The 26,777-nt window shown below is 32.3% G+C and overlaps 1 protein-coding gene across 1 annotated transcript in view; it reads left to right on the top strand.

Annotated features, from left to right (window-relative positions):
* LOC139515031 (uncharacterized) overlaps positions 1 to 26,777 on the top strand; it is an 83,678-nt gene that overhangs the window by 31,946 nt on the left and 24,955 nt on the right. The window contains exons 9-14 of the mRNA XM_071304591.1: positions 9,191 to 9,357; positions 21,010 to 21,091; positions 22,234 to 22,371; positions 23,037 to 23,119; positions 24,146 to 24,266; positions 24,877 to 24,972. Of these exons, the coding sequence (XP_071160692.1) occupies positions 9,191 to 9,357; positions 21,010 to 21,091; positions 22,234 to 22,371; positions 23,037 to 23,119; positions 24,146 to 24,266; positions 24,877 to 24,972 (687 nt within the window). The remainder of the gene's footprint in view (positions 1 to 9,190; positions 9,358 to 21,009; positions 21,092 to 22,233; positions 22,372 to 23,036; positions 23,120 to 24,145; positions 24,267 to 24,876; positions 24,973 to 26,777) is intronic.

Below are 26,777 nucleotides of genomic sequence, written 5' to 3'. Positions count from 1 at the left end.
AACCATTTCTCGTAAATCTTAGTAATCTTTTACAAACATCTTCTCCTCTGAAACTACTAGGGTAAATTAATCCAAACTTTGCCGCAATCATCTTTGGGGTATGTAGTTGAAAAATGTGTCCAGTGACCCGGCCAACCAACCAAGATTGCCGCCATGGCTAAAAATAGAACATAGGGGTAAAATGCAGTTTTTGGTTTAAAACATAAAAACCAAAGTATTTATAGCAAATGTGACATGGGGATAAAATTGTTTATCAGGTAAAGATCTTCATGCCCTGAAAATTTCAGATGAATTGGACTACCCGTTGTTTGGTTGCTGCCCCTGAATTAGTAATATTAAGGAAATTTTGCTGTTTTTAGTTATTATCTTGAATATTATTATAGATAGAGATAAACTGTAAACAGCAATTATGTTCAGCAAAGTAAGATTTTCAAATAAGTCTCATGACCGAAATGGTCAGTTGAACCCTTTAGGAGTTATTGCCCTTTATAGTCAAGTTGTAACCATTTCTCGTAAATCTTAGTAATCTTTTACAAAAATCTTCTCCTCTGGAACTACTAGGCTGAATAAATCCAAACTTGGCCACAATCATCTTTGGGGTATGTAGTTGAAAAATGTGTCCAGTGACCCGGCCAACTAACCAAGATGGCCGCCATGGCTAAAAATAGAACATAGGGGTAAAATGCAGTTTTTGGCTTAAAACATAAAAACTTAAGCATTTAAAGCAAATGTGACATGGGGATAAAATTGTTGATCAGGTCGAGATTTATCTGCTCTGAAATTTTAGGATGATTCGGACAACCCGTCGTTGGGTTGCTGACCCTGAATTGTTAGTTTTAAGGAAATTTTGCTGTTTTTGGTTATTATCTTGAATATTATTATAGATGGAGATAAACTGTAAATAGCAATAATGTTCAGCAAAGTAAGATTTACAAATAAGTCAAATGACTGAAATGGTCAATTAACCCCCTAAGGAGTTATTGTCCTACATAGTCAATTTTTTACAATTTCATAAAATTTGTAAATTTTTACTAGCATTTTCCACTGAAACTACTGGGCAAAGTTCATTATAGATAGAGATAATTTTAAGCAGCAAGAATTTTCAGTAAAGTAAGATGTACAAACACATCACTCTAGTTTGTTATTATCTTGAATATTATTATAGATAGAGATAAACTGTAAAGAGCAATAATGTTCAGCAAAGTCAGATCTACAAATAAGTCAACATGACCAAAATTGTCAGTTGACCCCTTCAGAAGTTATTGCCCTTTATAGTCAATTGTTAACCATTTTTCTAAAATTTTAGTATTCTTTTAAAAAATCTTCTCCTCTGAAACTAATGGGCCAAAACCAAACATGGCCACAATTATCATTGGGGTATCTAGTTTTAGAAATATGTCCGATGACCTGGCCAACTTGAACTAAGATGGCTGCAATAGCTGAAAAAAGTATATATGAGTGAAATGTAGATTTTGGCTTATATCTCTGAAACCAAAGGATTTAAAGCAAATCTGACCTGGGTTAAATTGTTTATCAGGCCAAGAAATATCTGCCCTGAAATTTTCAGACAAATTGGACAACCTGTTCTTTGGTTGCTGCCCCAAAATTCGTTATTTTAAGGAAATTTTGCAGATTTTGGTTATTATCTTGAATATTATTATAGATAGAGATAAACTGTGAACAGCAATAGTGTTCGGCAAAATAAGATCAACAAAAAAATTAGCATGACCAAAATTGTTAATTGACCCCTTATTGCCCTTTATAGTCAATTTTTACCAATTTTCATAAATTTTTGTAAATTTTTAGAAAATATTTTTCACTGTAATTACTGGGCCAAGTTCATTATAGATAGAGATAATTGTAGCAACAAAAATGTTTAGTAAAGTAAGATCTACAAACACATCACCATCACCAAAACCAAATTTTGTCATGAATTTATCAGTGTCCATTGTTTAATATACACATAGACCAAGGTGAGCGACACAGGCTCTTGAGAGCCTCTAGTTTAGGGTTTGGTGTGCAGGGGAAGGGACCTTATTGATTAACTTTATTGATCAGCAAGAAGAATTTTCTGTAAAGGTTTTTCTGAGATTGTTCTTGATGCATATCAAATGTAACAAAAGGAATTTAAGAGTTTGCAGTAACACATGTTAGTAAGCACAAACAGAAGTGGTGGGGCGAGTTGAATTTTTACAGTGTCTCTCTTTCTTTTCAAAACTTATTTGACACGTTGTAAACTTTGAAGTAAGACACTGGTGTTAAACTGTTTATCGTAACTGGAATAACGACGATCCCAACATGGCGACGGCAGAAATAGGTAAAATCTTTTCAGTCATTTTTCTCAAATGAAGCCTGTTGTTGTCAAGAGTTACTCAGCTGCAAGGTTTTTCTAGGGCCATTACCATCATTTGAATCTTCACAGTGTACTATAATTGTCTAAGCGCTTAGAAAATAGTCGTCGAAAAATTCAGGATTATAATCGTCCTTGGTCCATTTGAAGAAAATTGAGGTCAAGGTCAAAGGTCAAGGTAGTGTTATAAATTTTGAATTTTGCTTGTTATCGTTATTAAAAAGAAACTGTTACAGTACATGATATGATATGTTTGCCAAATTACTGGTTACAATAAGGAACAACTTCAACCTATTCAGTAGAAGTGTTTTGGTTAACCCTTATAGGAGTTTTCTCCCCTTATGTATTTGAAATCATTAGTTCTCCACAACCATACAAGTGCTTGACCTCGGGCCTTCTGAGTTCACTGACCTATGACCTTAAAATTAAGGTCAAGGTCAAAGGTCATATTCTAAATTTTGGATTTTGCTTGTAATTTATATTCAAAAGAAACTGAAACAGTTAATGATATGATTTGTTTTCAAAATAACTGTTTCCGATAAGGCGCAACTTCAACCCATTTAAGTCGAAGTGTTTTGATCAACCCTTATAGGAGTTTTCTCCCCCTTTGTATTTGAAATCGGTATTTCTCCACAACCATACAATTGATCGACCTGGGGTATTTTGATTTGAGATCACTGACCTATGACCTTGAAATTGAGATCAAGGTCAAAGGTCAACTGGACGTTCTAGATTTTGACCTTTGATTAAAATTCTTTCTTGTTCATTATAAAACAATTAAGTCTTCTGCTTATACCTATTAATCTTATTTTTTTATATCAGTTTGAGGTACTAAATTACATCAACAAGGAGTGACCTTTTCTAACATTTTTAAATTTCATTCTTATTATCGAGGTAGAAAGACCTTCATTTGTTCTCTGAAGAATTGGTTTTTAATTATTCTTTAAAGATTTTGCTGCAATAACCACCTCCTCAGTTGTAATAAAACTGTTTAACATGGTCAAGTGAAATACCTATCAAATGAATCACAAAAACAGTGAGGTGTGTTCGAATAGCTATTTTTTTTAACTAAAAGTACTTGACGACAGTCTTTCAAGTTGGATGATGAAAATGCATATCTTCGAAAAATTGTAATATAACCACTAAACAAATCTAGTCTGCCCTTCCACGAAATAATAAATTAGAATTTTTTTAAATGTTTATGAATTTTCGAAAATTCCACCGATCAGACAATAGTTTTCAGTTGAAACAATGCAGACAAGATCACAAACTGATGCTCATTTGCTAGTTGATACATTTGTCTTTTAAAATACATCTGGCATATAAGGATCGTAATGGTGCAATGTGAATAAATTTATCGGTTTCCAAGAGCAAAATTGGCAGCGCGTCATCCCTACAATGGCTTCCATTTCTATGATTGTGAAAATGAACTGGCGTAATGGGGAGATAATTTTGACGAAGTAGAATCCTGATTGAGTAGTTGTCGTTTGTTTATGTAATTCATACGTGTTTTTCGTTTCTTGTTTTTTTTTATATAGATTAGACTGTTGGTTTTCCCGTTTGAATGGTTTTACACTAGTAATTTTGGGGCTTTATAGCTTGTTGCTCGGTGTGAGCCAAGGCCCTGTGTTGAAGGCCGTATCTTGACCTATAATGGGTTACTTTTATAAATTGTTAATTGGATGGAGAGTTGTCTCATTGGCGCTCATACCACATCTTCCTATATCTACAAAAAAAAGTTTAATGATATCATATAAGTACTTTGCAAAACAAACTGAATGAAAAATTATTTTAAATGCGTCCCTTAGTTAATGTATACTTTATATCAAAACTGTGTTGAGTATCCACTATTTTGTAATAAAATCTAAAGGAACCAGAAAACTAATCGAGGCCCGAAAATTTGATATATTGTCAACCGGAATGCGAGAAAACCGCATATATTTTAATTGTCAGGTCATTAATGGGATATCATATGGTCAAAGGATGGAACCAGTTCACATCTACAATCATCAATAAGCTTGAAAAAATACAGTGACAACCTGTGAGATTTATAACAGGAGAGTACAAATCCAGAGAAGTTGGTTGCGTCTCAAACACGCTCATTAAACTGAAACTACAAGACATACAGACAAGACGCTCAAGTCAGAAGCTAAGATTTATGTACGAGGTGGTAGCAGTGCTATAGAACCAGACAATTTAAAAAAAAAGCTCGTCCAAAAAGAACACTAAATTGCTGTCAAGGGCCCGATTTATTATCAGTCAAGAAATGTTGTGAACAAAAATGCAGATAAAAAAAGTGTTTTGAGATCTCAACGAGTAAAATACAACAATATTCTAACTCATTTTTCGAAAAAAAAACAGTATTCGAATAGAACCTCATTGAAGAAGCGTAGTGCGTACACCGAGCGTTGACAGCCGTGCAGATACTACCTTCGTGCATCGTCAATATATCGACGGCGCTCTCTCTACCGTTGAATTAAAGCCGGTATTTGTATCCACAATGTTCTCCTACAGATACAGATCTAAAATGATCATGGTATAAGATCGAAATATACTAGGAGGTGTCCCCTCTATATATTTTTAATGACCATGATCGTTAAACTATGAAACTGTTTATTTTTTACTACACGCGTCACCTACATAAGTTTGAGAATGGTGATGGGGAATGTGTCAAAGAGACAACAACCTAAGGCCACCAATGGGTCTTCAATGCAACGAGAAACTCCCGCACCCGGAGGAGTCCTTCAGCTGGCCCCTAAACAAATATGTATACTAGTTCAGGGATACCGGACGTCATACTGATCTCCGAATTATACACAAGAAACAAAAATTAAAAATCATACAAGACTAACAAAGGCCAGTGTTTTTTTTTTCAATCTCAAACCCCCTTCCTAATACTCCCACCTTTGAACAAATTTACGACCTCTCCCTCTGACTTGTCAGAGAAAAGATCTTGCCATATCGCCATTTGCATGAAAAATGCAATTATCACTTATATGCTTACACTAATTATACTCCACGCAACGAGTTTGTGGAGGGTGTAATGTTTTGACCCGTCCGTACGTCTGTACGTCAGACCATCGGTCCTGTTTCTTGTCAACGCAACTCCTCTCAAACCACACAACAGAATTTCATGATAATAAGGACATTCTAAGTAGATTTGCATATCGACAAGAAATTACAATTCAAATTTTTTTTCTAGAAGTTACGCCCCTTTGAACTTATGCGCTTCGATATCATCTGCAACAGTTTATCGTCGCAACTCCTCTGAAACCACACCACAGAATTTCATGAAACCTTGTAGATAATAAGGACATACTGTAGATGTACATATCGACAGGAAATTATGATTAATTTTTTTTCTTATACAAACTTTTTTTTGTACAGTTATTTTATTTCTCCAGTGACAATGTTGGGACGTGTGGCATGTGAGCGCGCTCACTAAGGTTCTCTAATTTTATTTCTCCACGAAAATATTTGCATATTATTTGGGGTTTGGCCAAAGGAGTATGTATTTGGTCATTTGTAGAGTAAAATGATAGCCTGGGATCCAGGCTGACTGCTCGACAGAAGAGCCAGGCGGAATACAACCTGGTTTGTCAATAGTATATTAGGATTATATTGTCACGAATTTATTGCAAATGATTTTTTATTTTATATTTGACATGCAAATTTTAAAAAAAATAAGGTATATTGATTAACAGCGTGAATCATTTCAGATAATTATCGATTGACAACATGTTAGATTTAGTAAGGTTGTCGGGCTATAAAGAGGTGTGGCACCAGGTGGGATTCAAATCGGGAGTACGGGGGGTTAAACAGCTTTTGAGATCGAGGAACTCGTGAATATTTTGGTCTATTTGGTTGTAAATTTTTATTGTAGGAAATCGGGTAGCGGCAATTTTAAGCTTCTTGACCAGAAAAATTCAGTAGGCATATATATTAATAAATACAATTAATGGAAATGGGGAATATATCAAAGAGACAACAACCCGACTATATAACCGACAACAGCAGAATAGAATATATATGTCAGCCCTTTCCTGTCAGAATAAAATGGTCCGATAATAGCATTTTATGATTACTAGAAATCGTTTATTACTAGTACCTGGGGTTTTCAATAATGATGTAGCCTTTTAAAGCCGACTATATGGTATTAGGTTTTGTCATTGATTAAGGCCGTAGGTTGCCTAGAGTTGCTTACATCGACTTTATTTGTACTTCGCGTTGGTGGATAGTTGTCTCCTTGGCAATCATACGGTTTATTACCACATCTCCTTTTTGTATATACCTGAATAATCCAGTCGTAATATTACACTGACTAACGACTATTTCATTAACCTCGTAATTAAGAGAGATCAATTACGTTGAGGGATTGAACTAGTCCGACGGGATGTTTGTTTTTATATAGTTTCCGTTCTCGAACGAAAGTCCACGTCAGTAAACAAAATAAAACTTGGATCCATTTGCTGTAATTGATGGATTAAAATTACTTAAGTATATATTTCACATGGAGGTACTCCGACTTACAGGAGGATTATACACCGAAGAAGAACTTGAGCGCCATCTGTCGTCATAATGATCGTTAGCATAATACAACGATGACCTTTAACACTTCGACATTTCACACATCGACAATTCACGAATCGACATTCACAAGTCACATGTTACAAGTTACAAAACATCAATATACAAAAAGACAATTTACCAATAAAGAATTTTAAAATCTACAAGTTACAAATTGGCAATTAACAAATGAAGAATGTTGAATTTCGATACAAAGATACAAGTTACAAATCGTTAATTTACGAATGAAGCATTATGCAATTGCACAGTTACAAGTAACAAACTGACAATTTACCGATTTAGAATGTTGAAACTACAAAGGTGCAAGTTACAAATTGACAATTTACGAATTAAGCATTATGAATTTCACAGTAACAAGTTACAAATTAACAATTTACGAATTAACAATCTAGAAATTACACAGTTTATACGTCGTCTACGTCGTCGTCGTCGTCCGAATACTTTTAGTTTTCGCACTATAACTTTAGTAAAAGTGAATAGAAATCTATAAAATTTTAACACAAGATTTATGACCACAAAAGGAAGGTTGGGATTGATTTTGGGAGTTTTGGTCACAAGATTTTAAGAATTAGGGGCCCAAAAGGGCCCAAAAGGGCCCAAATAAGCATTTTCTTGAATTTCGCACTTTACCTTTAGTTTAAGTTAACAGAAATCTATGAAATTTTGACACAAGGTTTATAACCACAAAAGGAAGGTTGGGATTGATTTTGGGAGTTTTGGTTCCAATAGTTTAGGGATTAGGGGCCACAAAAGGGCCCCAAATAAGCATTATTCTTGGTCGGTGTTTGCACTATAACTTTAGTATAAGTAAATAGAAATCTATGAAATTTAAACACAAGGTTTATGACCATAAAAGGAAGGTTGGATTTGATTTTGGGAGTTTTGGTCCTAACAGTTAAGGACTAAGGGGCCCAAAGGCTCCAAAATTGAACTTTGTTTGATTTCATAAAAAATTGAATAATTGGGGTTCTTTGATATGCCAAATCTAACTGTGTATGTAGATTCTTAATTTTTGGTCCCGTTTTCAAATTGGTCTACATTAAAGTCCAAAGGGTCCAAAATTAAACTAAGTTTGATTTTGACAAATATTGAATTCTTGGGCTTCTTTGATATGCTGAATCTAAACATGTACTTTGATTTTTGATTATGGGCCAAGTTTTCAAGTTGGTTCAAATCAGGATCCAAAATTATTATATTAGGTATTGTGCAATAGCAAGAAATTTTCAATTTCACAGTATTCAACAATAGCAAGAAATTTTCAATTGCACAATATTTAGCAATAGCAAGAAATCTTCATTTGAACAATATTGTGCAATAGCAAGAAATTTTCAATTGGAGTTATCTTTCTTTGTCCAGAATAGTAGTTGAATCAACTTAAATCATTGTTTATACAATATACAATGTATATTCACTTTTACTATCAACTGATAAATTACAACAATCTTTACCATTCAGCGATAACAAGCACTTTATTTTACATTTTAATATTTTATGATGTATTTAAATGAGTAGTTATTGTTGCAAACTCCATTACAATTTGAATTCAGATCACTTTTGGAAAAAGGGAAAGGGGGATGTGAAAAAAATTGGGGGGGGGGGGGGGTAAATTTTTTTCATTTCTGATTTCATAAATAAAAAGAAAATTTCTTCAAATTTTGTTTTGAGAGGATTAATATTCAACAGTAAAGTGAATTGCTGAAAGGCAAAAAAAATATTTGAAGTTCATTAGACCACATTCATTCTGTGTTAGAAACCTATGTTGTGTCAACTATTTAATCAAATTTAGAGCTGAATCCAGCTTGAATGTTGTGTCCATACTTGCCCCAACCGATCAGGGTTCAACCTCTGCGGTCGTATAAAGCTGCTTCCTGCGGAGCATCTGGTTTATGAAGATGCATGCTTAATAATTTAATAACATATGGACTTGATAATGAGATTAACAGGAAGAAATGTAAAACAATTTAAATCCCTATGTATGAATGAATGAAAACAAATTGGTTTCGATTGAACATTAAAAATTGATTATTTGAGACAATTATGTGGATATTTCTGCTAATTTGTGGTTTGAAAACAGGACTTAAAAACTAGGACTTTGAACAATTATTCATTAAAACAATCAGATGGATAAAGACAATGCTAGGGCACCTGATAATGCGAAAAGTTTATTTTCGTAAACGTCACTTGTGTGTATGCCAACAGAAAAACAGCTTGCCTTATAGTAAAAGTCCATGTTATTCTTTATTCTTCGATTAGACCAAATCATTTGCACCTCTAACACCGCTGACGGGGAGAAGATATTTGAAAGACAAAGATCCATCGATAACACCAGTGCCAACAGCCACTCAAAGCGTGGGTGCATTACAGTTGTTATTGTCTGGCAGGAAGACTAGTCCTTCGGATGCACTTATAGAAATGTTCAGGTAAACCAAATTAATTATCTGTCTGTCCCTTCTAATTCCTCTTTATGTCAAAAGTAAAACAAATAAAACAGGTGAAGATCTGGTATGTAATAAGGAAGTTAAGACTTCAAACTATGAAGTAGTTTGATGTGTTCTTATATAAATAAATGTATAAAACTATTTAAAAATGTCACTATAAAAAAAGAAGATGTGGTATAATAGCCAATGAGACAACTCTTCATTAGAAACCAAATGACACAGAAATAAAAACAACTATAGATCACTGTACGATAATTAAACATATAAGCACTTTAAACCATGAATATGTTTTATTACATCTAATATCATCTCTGCAAGCATAGTATATTTGAAAGGCAGGGTCATATCTAGAGAGAAAGGGACAAAATACATTTTATGTGACCCTTAATTCTTATGGCTTTGAGATGAAAATTTTACATAGACAATAACTGTTTAGTGTCTTTAAATATCAGCTGTATTTGTACGAGGCTAGGAAACAAGGTGTATGCGAGCTTTTAGCGAGCTACTACACCTGTTTCGAGCCGAGTACAAATACAGCTGATATTTAAAGACACTAAACAGTTATTGTCTTTATCCTGCAATTAATTCTGTATATTGTTTGTGTTTTGAAAGACACAAAAACTAACAAATTTAGCATTTATTTTCGATTTGTAATCCCTTGAGGCCCGCGTAGTAATATCAAAATCACACATTACGCTGAAGACGGGTTCGCAAAAAAAAATCTCGAATGGTCAACAATAATACATCGCTCAAGGTGAATAATTATCTAATTTAACATAACAACTAATTTTAACAGTAAAAACAAATAACAAAACATTGTCAAATTTGAAACAGAAGTGTACGAGTTGTCCTACGCTTCAGGCTTCACATTCACTAAACATGCATGCTGAAATCGACATGGTTGATTTTGTAACACAATCATACACATTCAAGTTTTGAAATCGACAATTGTCATCGTCATTGGAATGCAACTGGAATACACATTTTGAGGTCACATATGTTCAAACAATACTCAGTCCAGCAGTGGGCGGAGCTTTAAAGCGATATCTGTATAGTATACAGATACAGCATAGCGATATCTGTAGGGCTGTATCTGTATAGCAGGACACCCAATTGCAGGATAAAAAAGTATATACAGTAGCATTGCAAGAATGAAAAATCCTGCTTTCATATAAAGGATAAACAGCAGAAACATGAAGTGACAAATTTCAAAACTTTTCTTTTTTTCTTTAACCATTGAAATAAAAAGTATTGAAAAAGTCAGTCTCTATATTATCGCAGTTAAAAGATGCAATTCTACAATTCTCAGTGTTACAAATCAATATCAATTCCATTAGTTAATTGTTCAATCAATGTATGAAAGGTTGGGTGTCACTTACAGGATAGATTAGTATGTAAATCTAATGAGTCCAGGCCAAAATTGCTTCTTCAACTAGATTTTTTCCCCATTTTTACAACAATTCAATTCAATTCAATTTTTTTTTCAATTCAAAGTTTTATTGCCATATAAACTTTACAGTTTGTAACATATAACAACAATAAAAGCAAATAAAGACAATAACTAAGTAACTCAATATATATATATATATATATGTACACAGCCATGTATCACCATCATTGATGGCGATCCGATGGATACATCTGTTGTAGGGTTGTCACTGACTCAGACGTACTTATGAATATAATCATTTTCTGTTACTGTATCTTACATTAATTTGTAGGATCCTTTACTATAGATAATTTAGCTGATCTGTAACAATAACATCTTCATGCCTTATATATCATGTACTGTAGTACGCCGCTAGATTAAAACTGACGTGGAAAGGTAACACATGGCCAGCGAAAGCTCTTTTTTTGAGAACCCAGGTGGTCGTGTGGTCTAGCGGGACGGCTACAGTGCAGGCGATTTGGTGTCACGATATCACAGTAGCATGGGTTCGAATCCCGGCGAGGGAAGAACCAAAAATTAGTAAATTTACAGATCTAACATTGTTGGGTTAATGTTTAGACCAGTTGCATATATATATATATATATATATATATATAACTCGTCTAAACATCAACCCAACAATGTTAGATCTGTAAATTCGCTTTCGCAAATTTTTGGTTCTTCCCTCGCCGGGATTCGAACCCATGCTACTGTGATATCGTGACACCAAATCGCCTGCACTGCAGCCTTCCCGCTAGACCGCACGACCACCTGGGCTCTCAAAAAAAGAGCTTTCGCTGGCCGTGTGTTACCTTTCCACGTCAGTTTTAATCTAGCGGCGTACTGCAGTACATGATATATAAGGCATGAAGATGTTATTGTTACAGATCAGCTAAATTATCTATAGTAAAGGATCCTACAAATTAATGTAATATACAGTCACAGAAAATAATTATATTTATAAGTACGTCTGAGTCAGTGACAACTCTACAACAGATGTATCCATCGGATCGCCATCAATGATGGTGATACATGGCTGTGAACATAATGTATATACAACTCGTCTAAACATCAACCCAACAATGTTAGATCTGTAAATTCGCTTTCGCAAATTTTTGGTTCTTCCCTCGCCGGGATTCGAACCCATGCTACTCTGATATCATGACACCAAATCGCCTGCACTGCAGCCGTCCCGCTAGACCGCATGACCACCTGGGCTCTCAAAAAAAGAGCTTTCGCTGGCCGTGTGTTACCTTTCCACGTCAGTTTTAATCTAGCGGCGTACTGCAGTACATGATATATAAGGCATGAAGATGTTATTGTTACAGATCAGCTAAATATATATATAGATTGCCTAACAATGTAATTTTAACACACTATTTAGTATGTAAATATAAGAATGTTTAAAATATTTACAAAATGACGAAAATAAACGCAATATTTCGCTAGACCAACTACCTTTATCAAGCGTATCTACATCCGATTTCACCTGGATAGATGCACGCTTGATAAAGCTAGTTGGTCTAGCGAAATATTGCGTTTATTTTCATCATTTTGTAAATATTTTAAACATTCTTATATTTACATACTAAATAGTGTGTTAAAATTACATTGTTAGGCAATCTATAATTTTATTTGTGTAATTGAATTAATCTCTGTACTGATTAATCCACACTCCCATAGATTTGTATGTCATGTGCTGCTATTTATAGGCACTTATATATATATATATATACAAATTCAGGTAAATATTAAAGGGTCCCCTGTCCTCCGTTCCATTGACTTTTTTTTATAAAGGATCCTAGTTTATTCACTTGTGTTGGTGTTGATGGGTGAAGTATATATAACAGACTTTTTATTTCTTTTTCTAATCTTTTTCAATGTTTATCATAAATTGAATGCAGATTTCATTAAGAAACACACATTTTTTTACAATATTCCATGTTTTATTCTTAAAACTGATAAAGTTTACATTTAATGTTCATGAAATTTCACAAAATATATGAAATATTTGTAGTAAAGCTGTATGTGACAACTATTTTTTTGGGAAATGTCCCGAAATCAATTTCAACATTATCATTTATAACATATATGTTGGCAGAGCATTTTAACAAACAGATCTGAAACACATTTCGGGTAATATCCCGACAAAAATTAACTAACTACAAAATATGTACACAGATGTCTTCAAATATTTCGGGATTTATTCCGAAAAATCAAGTGTATATGCTAGACCTAACGGCTTATTTGTTCTTTTCACATTTCGGGAAAACCTGAAAATTTAAATCTAATATCAGGCACACACTTGTTACATAAATTTTTGTTTCCCATATTGGGAAAAATCCCGAAATAAAGTCGACATGCAGAAAAATTGCATTTTTGATTTCTGAAACATATTTGGGAAAAATCCCGAAAAAACACATTTCGGGAAATATCCCGATAAAAATTAACTAACTACAAAATGTGTACACAGATGTCTTCAAATATTTAGGGATTTATCCCAAAAAATCAAGTGTATATGCTAGACCTAACAACTAATAATTTCTTTTCACATTTCGGGAAAATTCCCGAAAATATAAATCTTATATCAGGCATACATACACTTGTTACATAGATTTTTGTTACCCATTTCGGGGGAAATCCCGAAATAAAATCTACAAGCAGATATAATGCATTTTGATTTCTTAAACATATTTCGGAAAAATCCCGAAAAACAAAATCTTTCAGATTTTACAACACAAAATTTTGATACATTTAAAAAAGTTGTTACATAAATTTGTTTCCAACATTTTTTAAAATTTTGATTCATAAATAATATGTTTCTAACTGAAAAAATATGTATTTTGTTTATAAACATATTTTTCATTACTTTTCCGAAAAAAGAATTTTCTTCGAAATATTAAGGTTGCTCTCTACTGCATTCCTTTTGTCATGCTTCAGTAATTTTATAAATATAATATCAGGCCAATATGTCCCACAAAAAGGGGGCCCTAGGTCTCCTCTAAATCCTATTTGTAAGAGGTCGATTTTAAACTGGCCTAAGCATAAACTTAAACATGTAAACTGCAAAAGATTGTAAGTTATAAAACCATGATTTAAGGTTCAGGATTATTAAAATCCCCAAGCACATGTATTGTCTAAAAGCTTATTTAACTGTTTATAAGATACCCCTGACCTACTTTTAGTGGTTCTCCTTAAACTGAACTTATCACAAATATTTCAGTGTAAATTAAGGAAATTTTCAAAGTCAAAATTTCATTACTGAGAGGCTGGTGAGGAGGGCAATTGAGATATGCCTCCATAACACATTATACCCTTCTTCCACAATCAGATTTCCATGTTCAGTAACTTATTTGTAATTGTTTAAAAAAGCACTGACTTCATAATGAACACTTGACAGTACAAAGTTTCATGTTGTTTATTTGACCATAACATCATAGTAAACTGTTGTACACAAAACCTTTACCTTCTGTACTGTTGTACATCTTGAAAACAAGATAATTGATAAAAACTAGTTTCAACTCATTACTTCAAATGAAATGAAATTCATCTCTAAAACAGTGTTCACATATTAGGGATGACATCAAAAGTTCAATGAAGGATAACAAACCTAATTCACTTAGTTTTTTATGCCCCACCTACGATAGTAAAGGGGCATTATGTTTTCTGGTCTGCGCGTCCGTTCCTTCGTCCGTCCGTCTGTTACACTTCAGGTTAAAGTTTTTGATCAAGGTAGTTTTTGATGAAGTTGAAGTCCAATCAACTTGAAACTTAGTATACATGTTCCCTTTGATAAGATCATTCTAATGTTAATGCCAAATTAGAGAATTTATTCCAATTTCACGGTCCAGTAAACATAGAAAATGATAGTGCGAGTGGGGCATCCGTGTACTGTGGACACATTCTTGTTTTATCCTACATCGATGTCGTCCCTAATGTATAAAAAATCTTTTCAAATCGTTACTCAAAAGAAACAGTAAATTTAATTTCCGATTTCCTTGAGACGCATGGAAAATTTAATTTCAGGCATATTACGAAGATGAAAAGAAGATAAACCTAATTTCTTTTATATAAAAGAAAATAAATGTATCTATAATATACATCGATATAAGAATGTGATTAAATAAATGATTTGACAGGACAGTGTTAACTGTTGTAATAGTTCACTATTGAGTAAAAGCCGTGTACGTTTTTAAAGCCATTTGACAGTAGTTACAGGAGTTCTTATTCAATTGAGAAGTCCTTTGTTAGATGTTCATTTAAATTAACAGCATGCGGAAAAAAGTAGTGATTTATTGAAAAAGAAATCGACTAGAATTGAGAAGAATAATAGATGATTGTGACCTTTGGATGACATAACAATATATTTTAAATTGGTTACTCGACTTGTAATACGATTAAATTGGTGAATATTGGCTAGTTTAGCATTGTCTGATTTAAAAGATACTTAATTCGTTCAAAAATCCAAACCAGAAAGAATTCTTTATACATTTCAAATAAAAATGAGGTTTATTTAATGGTTTTACAGTAATTTGACTGTGGGTGATTTTGTAGCAGTATGACTATGCCCTTTTTACAATGTTCTAAAGATAAAAGATAAATGCTTTGGAAATATTTCCAAAAGATTAGGGGAAAAAATCGAATGTTGGGAGAAATAAGGCATGATCAGTGCATTTCTGCAAAACATAACATTATATGTCTTCAACCCTATAAATTTTTCCTAAATTTCATTTACAAAATGTAGAATGTGATAAACACAATGTTGGTCCCTGCCCATTATAAAATCCTGTACCCATGCTATCTCTTTGGCACTGATCATTTTTCCATGACAATGACATATTCTATAATTTTAATGTTCAGGGTAAAACTTTATTTGGTAATCTACCACTTGGTCTGTGATAGAAATAGCATAGATCAGAGGTTCAGAAATTTTATATTGAGTGTTCCTTTCTTCATTCGAGTTGGCTTTCTTGCACTAATAGAAGGTCAGTGAATCATTTTCAACCAATTCAGAAAACATGAAATAAACTCATCTATTATTATTAAGTCAAGCTAACAATTTTAGGAGGGCATTTGACTTCCGATTTGAAATTCTGAAAGATTCTTGAAGAACAACATAGGTTAAGGACCTTTGGGCCACACTATTCAGAATGTCTTATTGGTGTAAATAGTCACATCAATAATTACCCTGAGCACAGCCATAACAATATTTATATAGAATTCACATACAAAATTTCACTTTAAATGCCAATGTTTCATATATATTTATATATTTTATTGCTGTAGAGAGCTGTTTTAAAATCGATTCCCACTTGCTAAATAATTACTTGTATATTTTACAAACAAACTTTGGGTAGTAGGAGGCAGTTAATTTATAAGATGTTGAAACTTTTCCAAAAGATGAAAAGGATTTTGTATTTGGTATGGTTAAATGTTTTGTTGGGTTTTAAATGATTTTTTAAGAGGAATAATTTCAAGCTTTTCTCATAAGATGTTTTATTTTTTAGAAATGATTCTCTTTATGAAATATATACCAAAATAGATATTGCCTTCAGATTATAACTGTGAACTGAAATACTTTGTAATGGGGTTGTTAGTCTTCGAGACATGAAATTTCTCACAGACATATAGGAAACGCCTGCTTTTGTTGTGTCTATGAATTGAAATTGTGTATCATCAAATTCATTTTGAACCGATAATGCTTCAAAAAATTCCTCGATTGTTGTTAAAACTCATGTTTTAAAGCCAAATTTGAACAAATGCCTTATGCAAAATGTATCTTTTTTCTTAAAAATTACTTTTTACTTTGTATATTTTGCCATTTATTGGTACCAGGACCAATTTCTTTTATATTTCATTTTTATGGATATATGTTTTATTATCTTGATATAAATTAATTTATGTTAATTATATATTATGAGAATTTGAGTCAAATCGGTGAACATGAATTTTACAACGTATGCCCCTTTAAATAGAAACATTTGCTACAAATTATAAAATATACACAGGTGAAACATATCCCTCTGTATTCAGAAGATTGTGTATATTTGGAAAATATTCACAATAGTTGGAAAAATATGCCTTCTTAATGAGATTGCTTAATTTAGAATATAGCGGTCATGGATCTGTTTATATCATTCAATAAATACATTGCTTGAATTTCAAACCGTTATATAGAATAATCTCAAATTACTGTGGGATAAAACCTGCGAACACGAAAAAGTATGGCTGAAATTGAAAGGGTGTGGTACCAAAAAGAAACGTGTGCGAGAACAATTTCTTACATCGAGAAATGCGTTCGATAAACTATGGAGGAAGGAAAAACGAAGTTATCAAATGCGACAACAGCAAGAGTTACTTAATCTTTCGACAGAGAACAACACAAGAGAAATTGGAAGAAAATTGGTAAATTAGGAATAGCGAATGACAGACGTTCTTCAATACCAATGGAAGTATTAACATCAGAAGGTAATGTGTGTAAAGATATTAAAACAGTATATGACACATGGAAATGCAAGTATGGACATTTATTCAATGTAACTGATTGTTAGTACGACGAAGACTTTCTATGTACTGTCAAACATCAACTAGAAAATGAAATAATAAATCTTTCAGGAAAGGAATCAGCAATCTTAAATAATGATATTTCGTATGATGACGTTGAGAAGGCTGTTTATCGAGCAAAACTTAATCAGCCGGCGGGCTCGACCAAATATGTGCCGAATTTCTTCGTAACAACTCGTGTGTGAATATTCTATTCAAGATCATAAAGTATGCATTTGACAATAGAGTTGTGCCTGCGACATGGAACAACATACTCGATAATACAATATCAAAACCAGACAAAGATTATCGTGATCCTTTAGGCTATCGAGGGATAGCGCTGATGTCAATTCCCTGTAAGATATTTATACTATATGTAGATATTCTTAACACACGTTTATCATCCTGGTTAGAAGGAAATAACATCTTAGCCGATGAACAAAACGGCTTTAGAAAAGATGGTGGTTGCATCGAACATTTATACTCTCTAACAAGTATTGTAACTAATAGAAAAATCGAAAGACTATCAACGTTTGCTTGTTTCATCGATGCAAAAAAAAGCCTTTGATTCTGTAAATAGAGAGATGATGTGGTTTAAACTGATGTCAATAGGCATAAATGGAAAGTTTCTAAAAGGACTACAGTCGCTATATGTAGATGTTCGCTATGCTGTTAAAGTAAGCGGCCATATGACCGATATGTTTGGCGTTAATATGGGTGTAAAACAAGGCTCCAAAATATCACCATCATTATTCTCCGTGTATGTAAACGATCTTGTCGATGAAATAAACAATCTGAATCTTGGTATCCCGATCAATGGGTCGTGCATTTTGTCTATCCTGTTATACGCTGACGACATTGTTTTACTAGCACCAGATGAAGAATCCCTTCAAATGTTGTTAAATGTAGTCAGCAACTGGTGTTCAAAGTGGAGATTAAGTTTAAATTTTGAAAAGACAAATATTATACATTTTCGTTGTCCCGCAACCCCTCGATCGAACTTAAACTTTTTTTTGGAGACACAACTATTGATTATTGCAGTAAATATCGATATTTAGGATTGTGGCTTGATGAACATCTAAATTGGAAGTTTACACTGAGGGAAATAAGAAAGTCGGCAAGTAGAGCACTCTCCGCACTTTATACAAAGTTCATTTCATGTGGCGGCATGGATTATGACATATTTACAAAACTATATGAAAGCCTTGTACAGCCTGTTTTATGGTCTACAGTAAAAACTAAACCAAATATCGAAGTTTTGAGACAGTATTTTAAAGTTACAAATTTAGATGGAAATAGGATTGTTAAAAAGATACATGAATCGAGTAAATCAAAACAGCGCTCGTGGAATTCCCGTGTACTAAAATTAATTGAAAAAAGTGACTTAAGTTCTTTGATAAACGCTCAAAATAAGACAATCCGACAAAAAGTTAATATTGTAAAGGACAAGTTAAACGCTATGGATACTGAAAATTGGCTACGCGATGTGCATAACGATCGAAACTGTGAAAATGGAAATAAACTTAGGACGTTCAGACAGTATAAAAGTTATCTTCAGCCAAGCAGTTATGTGAAATCCGTCAAGTTTAGAGACTACCATAGAACTTTATCAAACTTTCGTTGTGACTCCTTACCACTCGCCATTGAAACAGGACGTTACACCAAGCCAGTTACACCTGTAAATGAAAGAATTTGTCAGTTTTGTGATGGAAATACGATTGAAACTGAACAACATTTTTTAATGAACTGTAACTTTTATTCGGACTTGAGAGAGGAACTTTTAAATTCACCCTTTTTATCAAACTATGTTTTTATTATCTTGAGTGTAGAAGAGAAATTTAATTATATTATGAGCTGTGATGAAATTCAATTTTTGTTAGCTAAAACATTGCATTTGATGTTTAAGAGGAGAAAGATAAATTTATAACTTTGAAATAACCTAAATTTTTAATTATTATTTATAAGCATATTATTTAAGATTTTTAAATCAATTATACCCTTTTTGTTCTTTTAAGGTAAATATTGTTGATCTACGAAGTAATTGTTTCGTATTTTTAAATACCTTTCTTTTTTTTTTTCTTTTATCTTTTTTACTTTTGAAAAATGTATTAAATTGTGTACGCATTTAATGAGCATGAGGAAAAAGTGTCTCATATGTCTTTTAAGGCAGGAATCTAATATATTTTTATGCTGTTTTTATCTGATGTATAATATATTATGTATAATGTTAGATTGTGACACTATAATAAACTAATTACTTACTTACTGACTTACTTACTATAATAACAGTCCTTGTCAACTAGAATTTTTATATACCAAGACACAAGAATTGACGATTAAACTCCTAAAATAACATTTTATATTTCAAGCAGTTATAGTAATGTCGAAAACACTTTAAATTCAATGAAGAGCATTAGATATGCAAACATTTTTCTCAAACTGGTGAATTAAAATTCATTCTTACGCAAAACATACAGATATAAATTTAGAGATCCATGTGACAAGAAACCTATTTCAAATTTAATTTTCTTTATAAAAAAGAAGATGCTGTGTATACCGGTACATTATGTAGACAGCAAACCAAAAACTCAATAACATTGTTTGCACTTACACAGCAACAGATGAAGAACAACAATAAAAATGCTATTGTATATGGGGCTGATTTTTGGTGTGTGAGTTAACTATGATAAGTTACAGATCAAGTTTAAGTTTCGTTCCACTCCACTAATATTTGCCGAAATTACGGGCTTTGGACTTTGATTTTTGATATGTGAGACTACCATCATGTTTGTGTCCACATGTCTTTATATGGAAATTTGCAGATTTTTCAACTTTTTGGGACGGGGCCATTCGTGTCCCTTTGACACATCTAGATTAACTTCAGAGAACTTTTTTCAAAGCAATATTTTTTTATCAAATCTTTTTAAAAGTCGAAAATTTTTTATCATAATCAAAGACATTGTTTATGTTTGATATCAAGGTAAACTTGTATTATACTTAATCATCAGATTTTATATACATTGATATTGAAGGTTCAAATTTCAGATCATTGTTCGTTTAAATTCTTTGTATATTGTCGAACAATACATGTGATGCACTTGTAAGTGGAATTTTATGATTTTACATATTTGGCACTTTACCCATCACTCCTAAGATCACCTGATATGCAAATGTTTAGCGTGACTGGATCCACTTTCCAGTATAAAGCTATAACAATTTGAACTGTAAAAACGATTGAACATTTTTAAATTATTTTAGACCACAAGAAATTTAGAAAACCACTTTGAAGTCATTAGGTTCATTAATGCTTTAAGTAGGAATGCATCTAAGTTGCACTCAAATATTTTCCCAAATAGAACAAATTTATAAAACATAAATAAAATGTTGTTTTATGCCTAGAAAATATAAATCCTTAGCAGATAGGACAACCAAGAAAAGGATTTAATCAGGTATCAATAAAAAAAAAAAGGCAGCTACTTCATAAATTATTCAACAAATTAAATCATTACTAAATTCCTTTCCAAGTGAGCTATCATAAAATGTTTCATATTTCTTCTTAATTAAAAAATACTATATTAAAAAGAGGAATTTTTCAATTTCAGATTAGAAATTTTAAAATATAATTATTAGAAGTTTAATCTGTATTATCTTTTATATTGCAGTGAATGTCCCAAAGATCCTATAGATGTCATTTTGTCACGTGTGCGAGAAATGGGAGAAATTTTCTGTAACCAATATGTTCAGGTAATTGATATTTATAAAATATGATATCATTTTTGCGCCTGTCCCAAGTCAGGAGCCTCTGGCCTTTGTTAGTCTTGTATTATTTTAATTTTAGTTTCTTGTGTACAATTTGGAAATTAGTATGGCGTTCATTATCACTGGACTAGTATATATTTGTTTAGGGGCCAGCTGAAGGACGCCTCCGGGTGCGGGAATTTCTCGCTACATTGAAGACCTGTTGGTGACCCTCTGCTGTTGTTTTTTATTTGGTCGGGTTGTTGTCTCTTTGACACATTCCCCATTTCCATTCTCAATATTATATATTACTTAATACTATACATTATCAGATCTTTAAAAATTGATATATAACAGACTATTATATGATTATTCATGATTATTCATTCAACTTAAGAAAAGGTATAATTTTACTTTTAGTGTGCAGTCTGTAATATATCAAGATGCCCTGAATATACATATAAAAAATTGTAACAGAAAAAACTTTGAAGGGTGGAAATAAATGAGAACAAACCTCAAAAAAGAAACAAGAACAATAAATAATTTTGAATTCTCAAAGGCACCTGTCAGATTTGACAGAATGAAGGTTGCATAAAATTCATTTCTTTTTATTCATCATTTCTTTTGCAAAGAATTTTAAATTTATATTTGCTTCTTTGAAATCATATTCTTAGGTTTCAACTTTTTGTGGGTTGAGAAATTGTATTTTCTTGGATATTGTATTTCATGGTTAAAGTCAGCATACAATCCAATAGATAGTTTCTAAATCATTAAAATTGTGAATGGAAATGGGGATATGTGTCAAAGAGACAACAACCCCACCATAGAGCATACAACAGCGGAAGGCCACCAATGGGTCTTCGGAGGGGTCCTTCAACTGGCCCCGAAAAACAGATATATATACTAGTTCAGTGATATGGACATCATACTTAACTCTGAATTATATAAAAGAAACTAAAATTAAAAATCATACAAGACTAACAAATGCCAGAGTCCATTGAATATTTGATTTTATTTTTAACCTATAAAATCCACAATAATTGAAAACCCTGTGAAACACAATGATCCACAGTATTTTTTTCACATATACTGTGTGGAAGGAAAGGGGTGCTGCATTTACATAAATGTAAGTTCTATCATTTTTGTAGCCAACAGATGAAAATCCAGGTGCCCACATAGACTTTGCCAAGAGACGGTTACAACTTGGAGAGAGTCTTTATTATAAAATATTAGAAAGTATTGTAGCTCAAGAGAAGAGAAGATTAAGTAGTAAAGAGGCTATAGTTGTAAGTATAAGCACCTACATACAATATTCACAAAATTTGTAGATGAAATTGTCTTAAAAAAATATGTCTGAGGTTTAAAGATATCTGGTGTCTGTTACTTTGATGATTATTCATTCAACTTAAGAAAAGGTATAATTTTACTTTTAGTGTGCAGTCTGTAATATCTGGTGACCATGATTGTGAAATATTTCACTTTGGTAAAGGCAGGCTGGGTGTTCAATTCTTGTAAGCAAGAACTAACCATGTTTTCACTAGGACTTTGAGGCTCCCCATTTAGTACATGTGTCAGTAGTAAGTGCATTTATGATGTTAATTTTGTACATCAATTAGGCCATGAGTTTTCTGGTTTGAATTGTTTTACATTTGTCGTTTCGGTACCTTTTATAGCTGACTATGCGGTATGGGCTTTGCGATGTTATTATTGTGAAAATGCAGACAAAATGGATGTTTCATTAATAAAAAGGTTGCATCCTAAATTTTAATGACATTATTGGTATGCATCCTTTTCTGAACTCACAATGATTAAACTGGCAGTAGTGTTGATTATTAAAAATAATAAATTTGCAGACAATAATTTTTGAATGTACAATATTTATTTAAAAATTAGTAGTGTGTACCGGTAATGAAAGTTCCTTTTATACCAGTGTTTAAATATATATTTACAGAATTTATTGGAACATGATGCATTTTACAGATGTTTATTTGCTTGTTGTTTGGAAATTGTTATCTTTTCTTATAATTCACAAAGGTAAGGTATTATTCAAATATTTCCTGTATTATATTCATAAAAAATACCAAAAACGCCTATGAGGTATTTCAGGGCCTTTTCATTACAATATATTAGGTCATATTTCAACATTGAAATTCTATATCTGTCATATTATAATAAGGAGATGTGGTTTGACTACATATCGGATAACTGTCCAATAGAGGGCCATTAAGGACAAGGATGGTATCAATTATAGGGTACCATACTGCTCCAACAATGAGCAAAACCTATACAGTACAGTAAGCTTTATGACTTAAAAGGACTTAACATACACCCTAAAAAAATATGGCTTGACCATTTAGAATTACTTTTGTTTGTCTGCATATTTTACACCTATCATTCTCAGTTTCATTTCACTTCTGAACAAATTTTGTCTTATTAATTATAATTATATGGTTTGTATATTTTCAAATACTTATATGATTCTGTAAACACTTAGTTGACATCACTGATATATTTATACACAATACCGAAGGAATCTTGGTGTTCAACAAAAGATGAAATTTATAGGGAAAAAGACCCAAATGTTCAGAGTATTCCATATATATTGAAAAATCAAATTGAAGAGAATAACTGTAATATTTACATAAGCTTAATTTAATGCTTGATCAGCAGATCTTAATATATATATAAGGTCCATCTTGTAGTGTTACTTCATATTTTTGTTTATAACTACCTTAGTTCATGTGTCTTTATGTCGTTTGGGATAACAAAAAAAAAATGAGATGATTACAGCTGATTTCTTATGCTTGTAGAGTTAAACTTTGGTTAGCTTGCTTGCTTTATTTGTATAAATGTAGATTCAAGCCTTGTGATTAAAGGTTGACATCTTCAAACAATATATATAGGCATAGTTAAACCTGTATATATAATATTTAAATTTAATTGGACATTATCCCATTATAATTGTACAAAATACAAACAAAGCAAGCAAGCTAACCAAAATCTTGCTCTACATGCATTAGGAAATTAGCTGTAAATATTCTTATTTCTATATATTTGTAGGAAATTTCCATGGATTTTAGAAATCTTTGATATTTGTCCTTATTATTTTTACCGAGTTGTGGAGATTATTATACGTGCTGAAGATGGTCTTTCAAGAGATGTAGTCAAACATCTTAACCATGTGAGTTGACATAAAAAATAAAAAAGTTATTGTATAATTTTACACAAAATTAATGTGCACAAGGAAGACCTTATGAAGTTAACCAATAGTATACAATCTACAAAATCTCATATTATCGTTTTATGCCGACTGCTTGATATCCCTTTGAAGATGATTTCAGCAACATTGCAATATTTGTATTGATTTGAGAAAACTTAATAGTTAGAATATGACATAAGTGTTAGGATGAAGAAAATTTATTAATGATCATAAAATTAATACTTGATTGTCCTGAACATGCATAAATTATCTACCACTTGACGTTTAGCAATATAAAATAAAAAAAGAAATAGTTGGAGAGCAGTAAGTAGGATTCAGAGACTCCCCAGTTTAATCTTTTCTATAAATTGCTATGTTGTTTACTTATTACATTAAAAGAATTATTATTTCTTATGAATTATGATTTCTTCTGGTACAAATAATGTTGAAATGATGGTTAAGGAAAAACCTTGTGTATAATTATTAAAGTACAAACTTTCCTATTGCCCACAAACCTTAAATTCTAAAAAAAAATGTTTACTGCAATATGTAGTATTGTATATATCTTAATTTATTTTATTGTTTATAAAAGGTAGAAGAATGTATTCTGGAAAGTCATGCCTGGAAACGGGATTCCCCTCTGTGGACAGCTATCCAAGAAAACAATGGGGTACCAGTTAGTGAAGAGGTTTGTATATTCTTTGATTGCAGTGAACATTTTGAATAGTACAATTTGAAAATAACACATATTAAGGCAAAAAGTCCTTCATTTTATTATTCTTAAAAAAATCTGTTTCGTTGTAACAGAGAACACTATTGGACACTGTATTCAAAGTTTTGATATATATTTATAATGTGTTTTAATTATTTTTATACGACCGCAAAAATTGAATTTTTTTTCGTCGTATATTGCTATCACGTTGGCGTCGTCGTCTGCGTCGTCGTCGGCGTCGTCTGCGTCGTCGTCGTCGGCGTAGTCGTCGTCGTCCGAATACTTTTAGTTTTCGCACTCTAACTTTAGTAAAAGTGAATAGAAATCTATGAAGTTTTAACACAAGGTTTATGACCACAAAAGTAAGGTTGGGATTGATTTTGGGAGTTTTGATCCTAACATTTTAGGAATTAGGGGCCTAAAAGGACCCAAATAAGCATTTTCTTGGTTTTTTGCACAATAACTTTAGTTTAAGTAAATAGAAATCAATGAAATTTAAACACAAGGTTTATGACCACAAAAGGAAGGTTGGTATTGATTTTGGGAGTTGAGGTCTCAACAGTTTAAGAATAAGGGGTCCAAAGGGTCCAAAATTAAACTTTGTTTAATTTCATCAAAAATTGAATAATTGGGGTTCTTTGATATGCCAAATCTAACTGTGTATGTAGATTCCTAATTTTTGGTCCCGTTTTCAAATTGGTCTACATTAAGTTCCAAAGGGTCCAAAATTAAACTTAGTTTGATTTTGACAAAAATTGAATTCTTGAGGTTCTTTGATATGCTGAATCTAAAAATGTACTTAGATTTTTGATTATGGGCCTAGTTTTCAAGTTGGTCCAAATCAGGATCCAAAATTATTATATTAAGTATTGTGCAATAGCAAGAAATTTTCAATTGCACAGTACTCAGCAATAACAAGAAATCTTCAATTGCACAGTATGGTGCAATAGCAAGAAATTTTCAATTACACAGTATTGCGCAATAGCAAGAAATCTTCAATTGCACAGTATTGTGCAATAGCAAGTATTTTCAATTGCACAGTATTGCGCAATAGCAAGAAATATCTAATTGCACAATTTCAATTGGAGTTATCTTTCTTTGTTCAGAATAGTAGTTGAATCAACTTAAATCATTGTTTTATACAATATACAATGTATATTCACTTTTACTACCAACTGATAAATTAAAACAATCTTTACCATTCAGTGATACAAGCACTTTTTTACATTTTAATACTTTATGATGTATTTAAATGAGTAATTATTGTTGCAAACTCCATTAGAAATTTGAATTGAGATCGGTTTTGGAATAAAGGAAAAGGGGATGTGAAAAAAAAATTGAGGGGGGGGGTTCAATTTTTCTCATTTGAAATTTCATAATTAAAAAGAAAATTTCTTCAAACATTTTTTTGAGAGGATTAATATTCAACAGCATAGTGAATTGCTCAAAGGCAAAACAAAAATTTTAAGTTTATTAGACCACATTCATTCTGTGTCAGAAACCTATGATGTGTCAACTATTTAATCACAATCCAAATTTAGAGCTGAATCCAGCTTGAATGTTGTGTCCGTACTTGCCCCAACCGTTCAGGGTTCAACCTCTGCGGTCGTATAAAGCTGCGCCCTGCGGAGCATCTGGTTATCTATGTACAAAGTTGCAAATGGATATTAAATTGAGAATGTGTTAAAGAGACAACAATCTGACCAAAGAGCAATCCAAGGCCACTAATGTGTCTTCATCACAGCTAGGAAGTCCTGCACTGGGAGGCAGATTTCAGGTTC

This window comes from Mytilus edulis, chromosome 3 (assembly GCF_963676685.1).
Source record: "Mytilus edulis chromosome 3, xbMytEdul2.2, whole genome shotgun sequence".
Classification (NCBI taxonomy): domain Eukaryota; kingdom Metazoa; phylum Mollusca; class Bivalvia; order Mytilida; family Mytilidae; genus Mytilus; species Mytilus edulis.
Note: the sequence above shows the minus strand (reverse complement) of the source record. Positions and strands in the feature narration are given on the sequence as shown.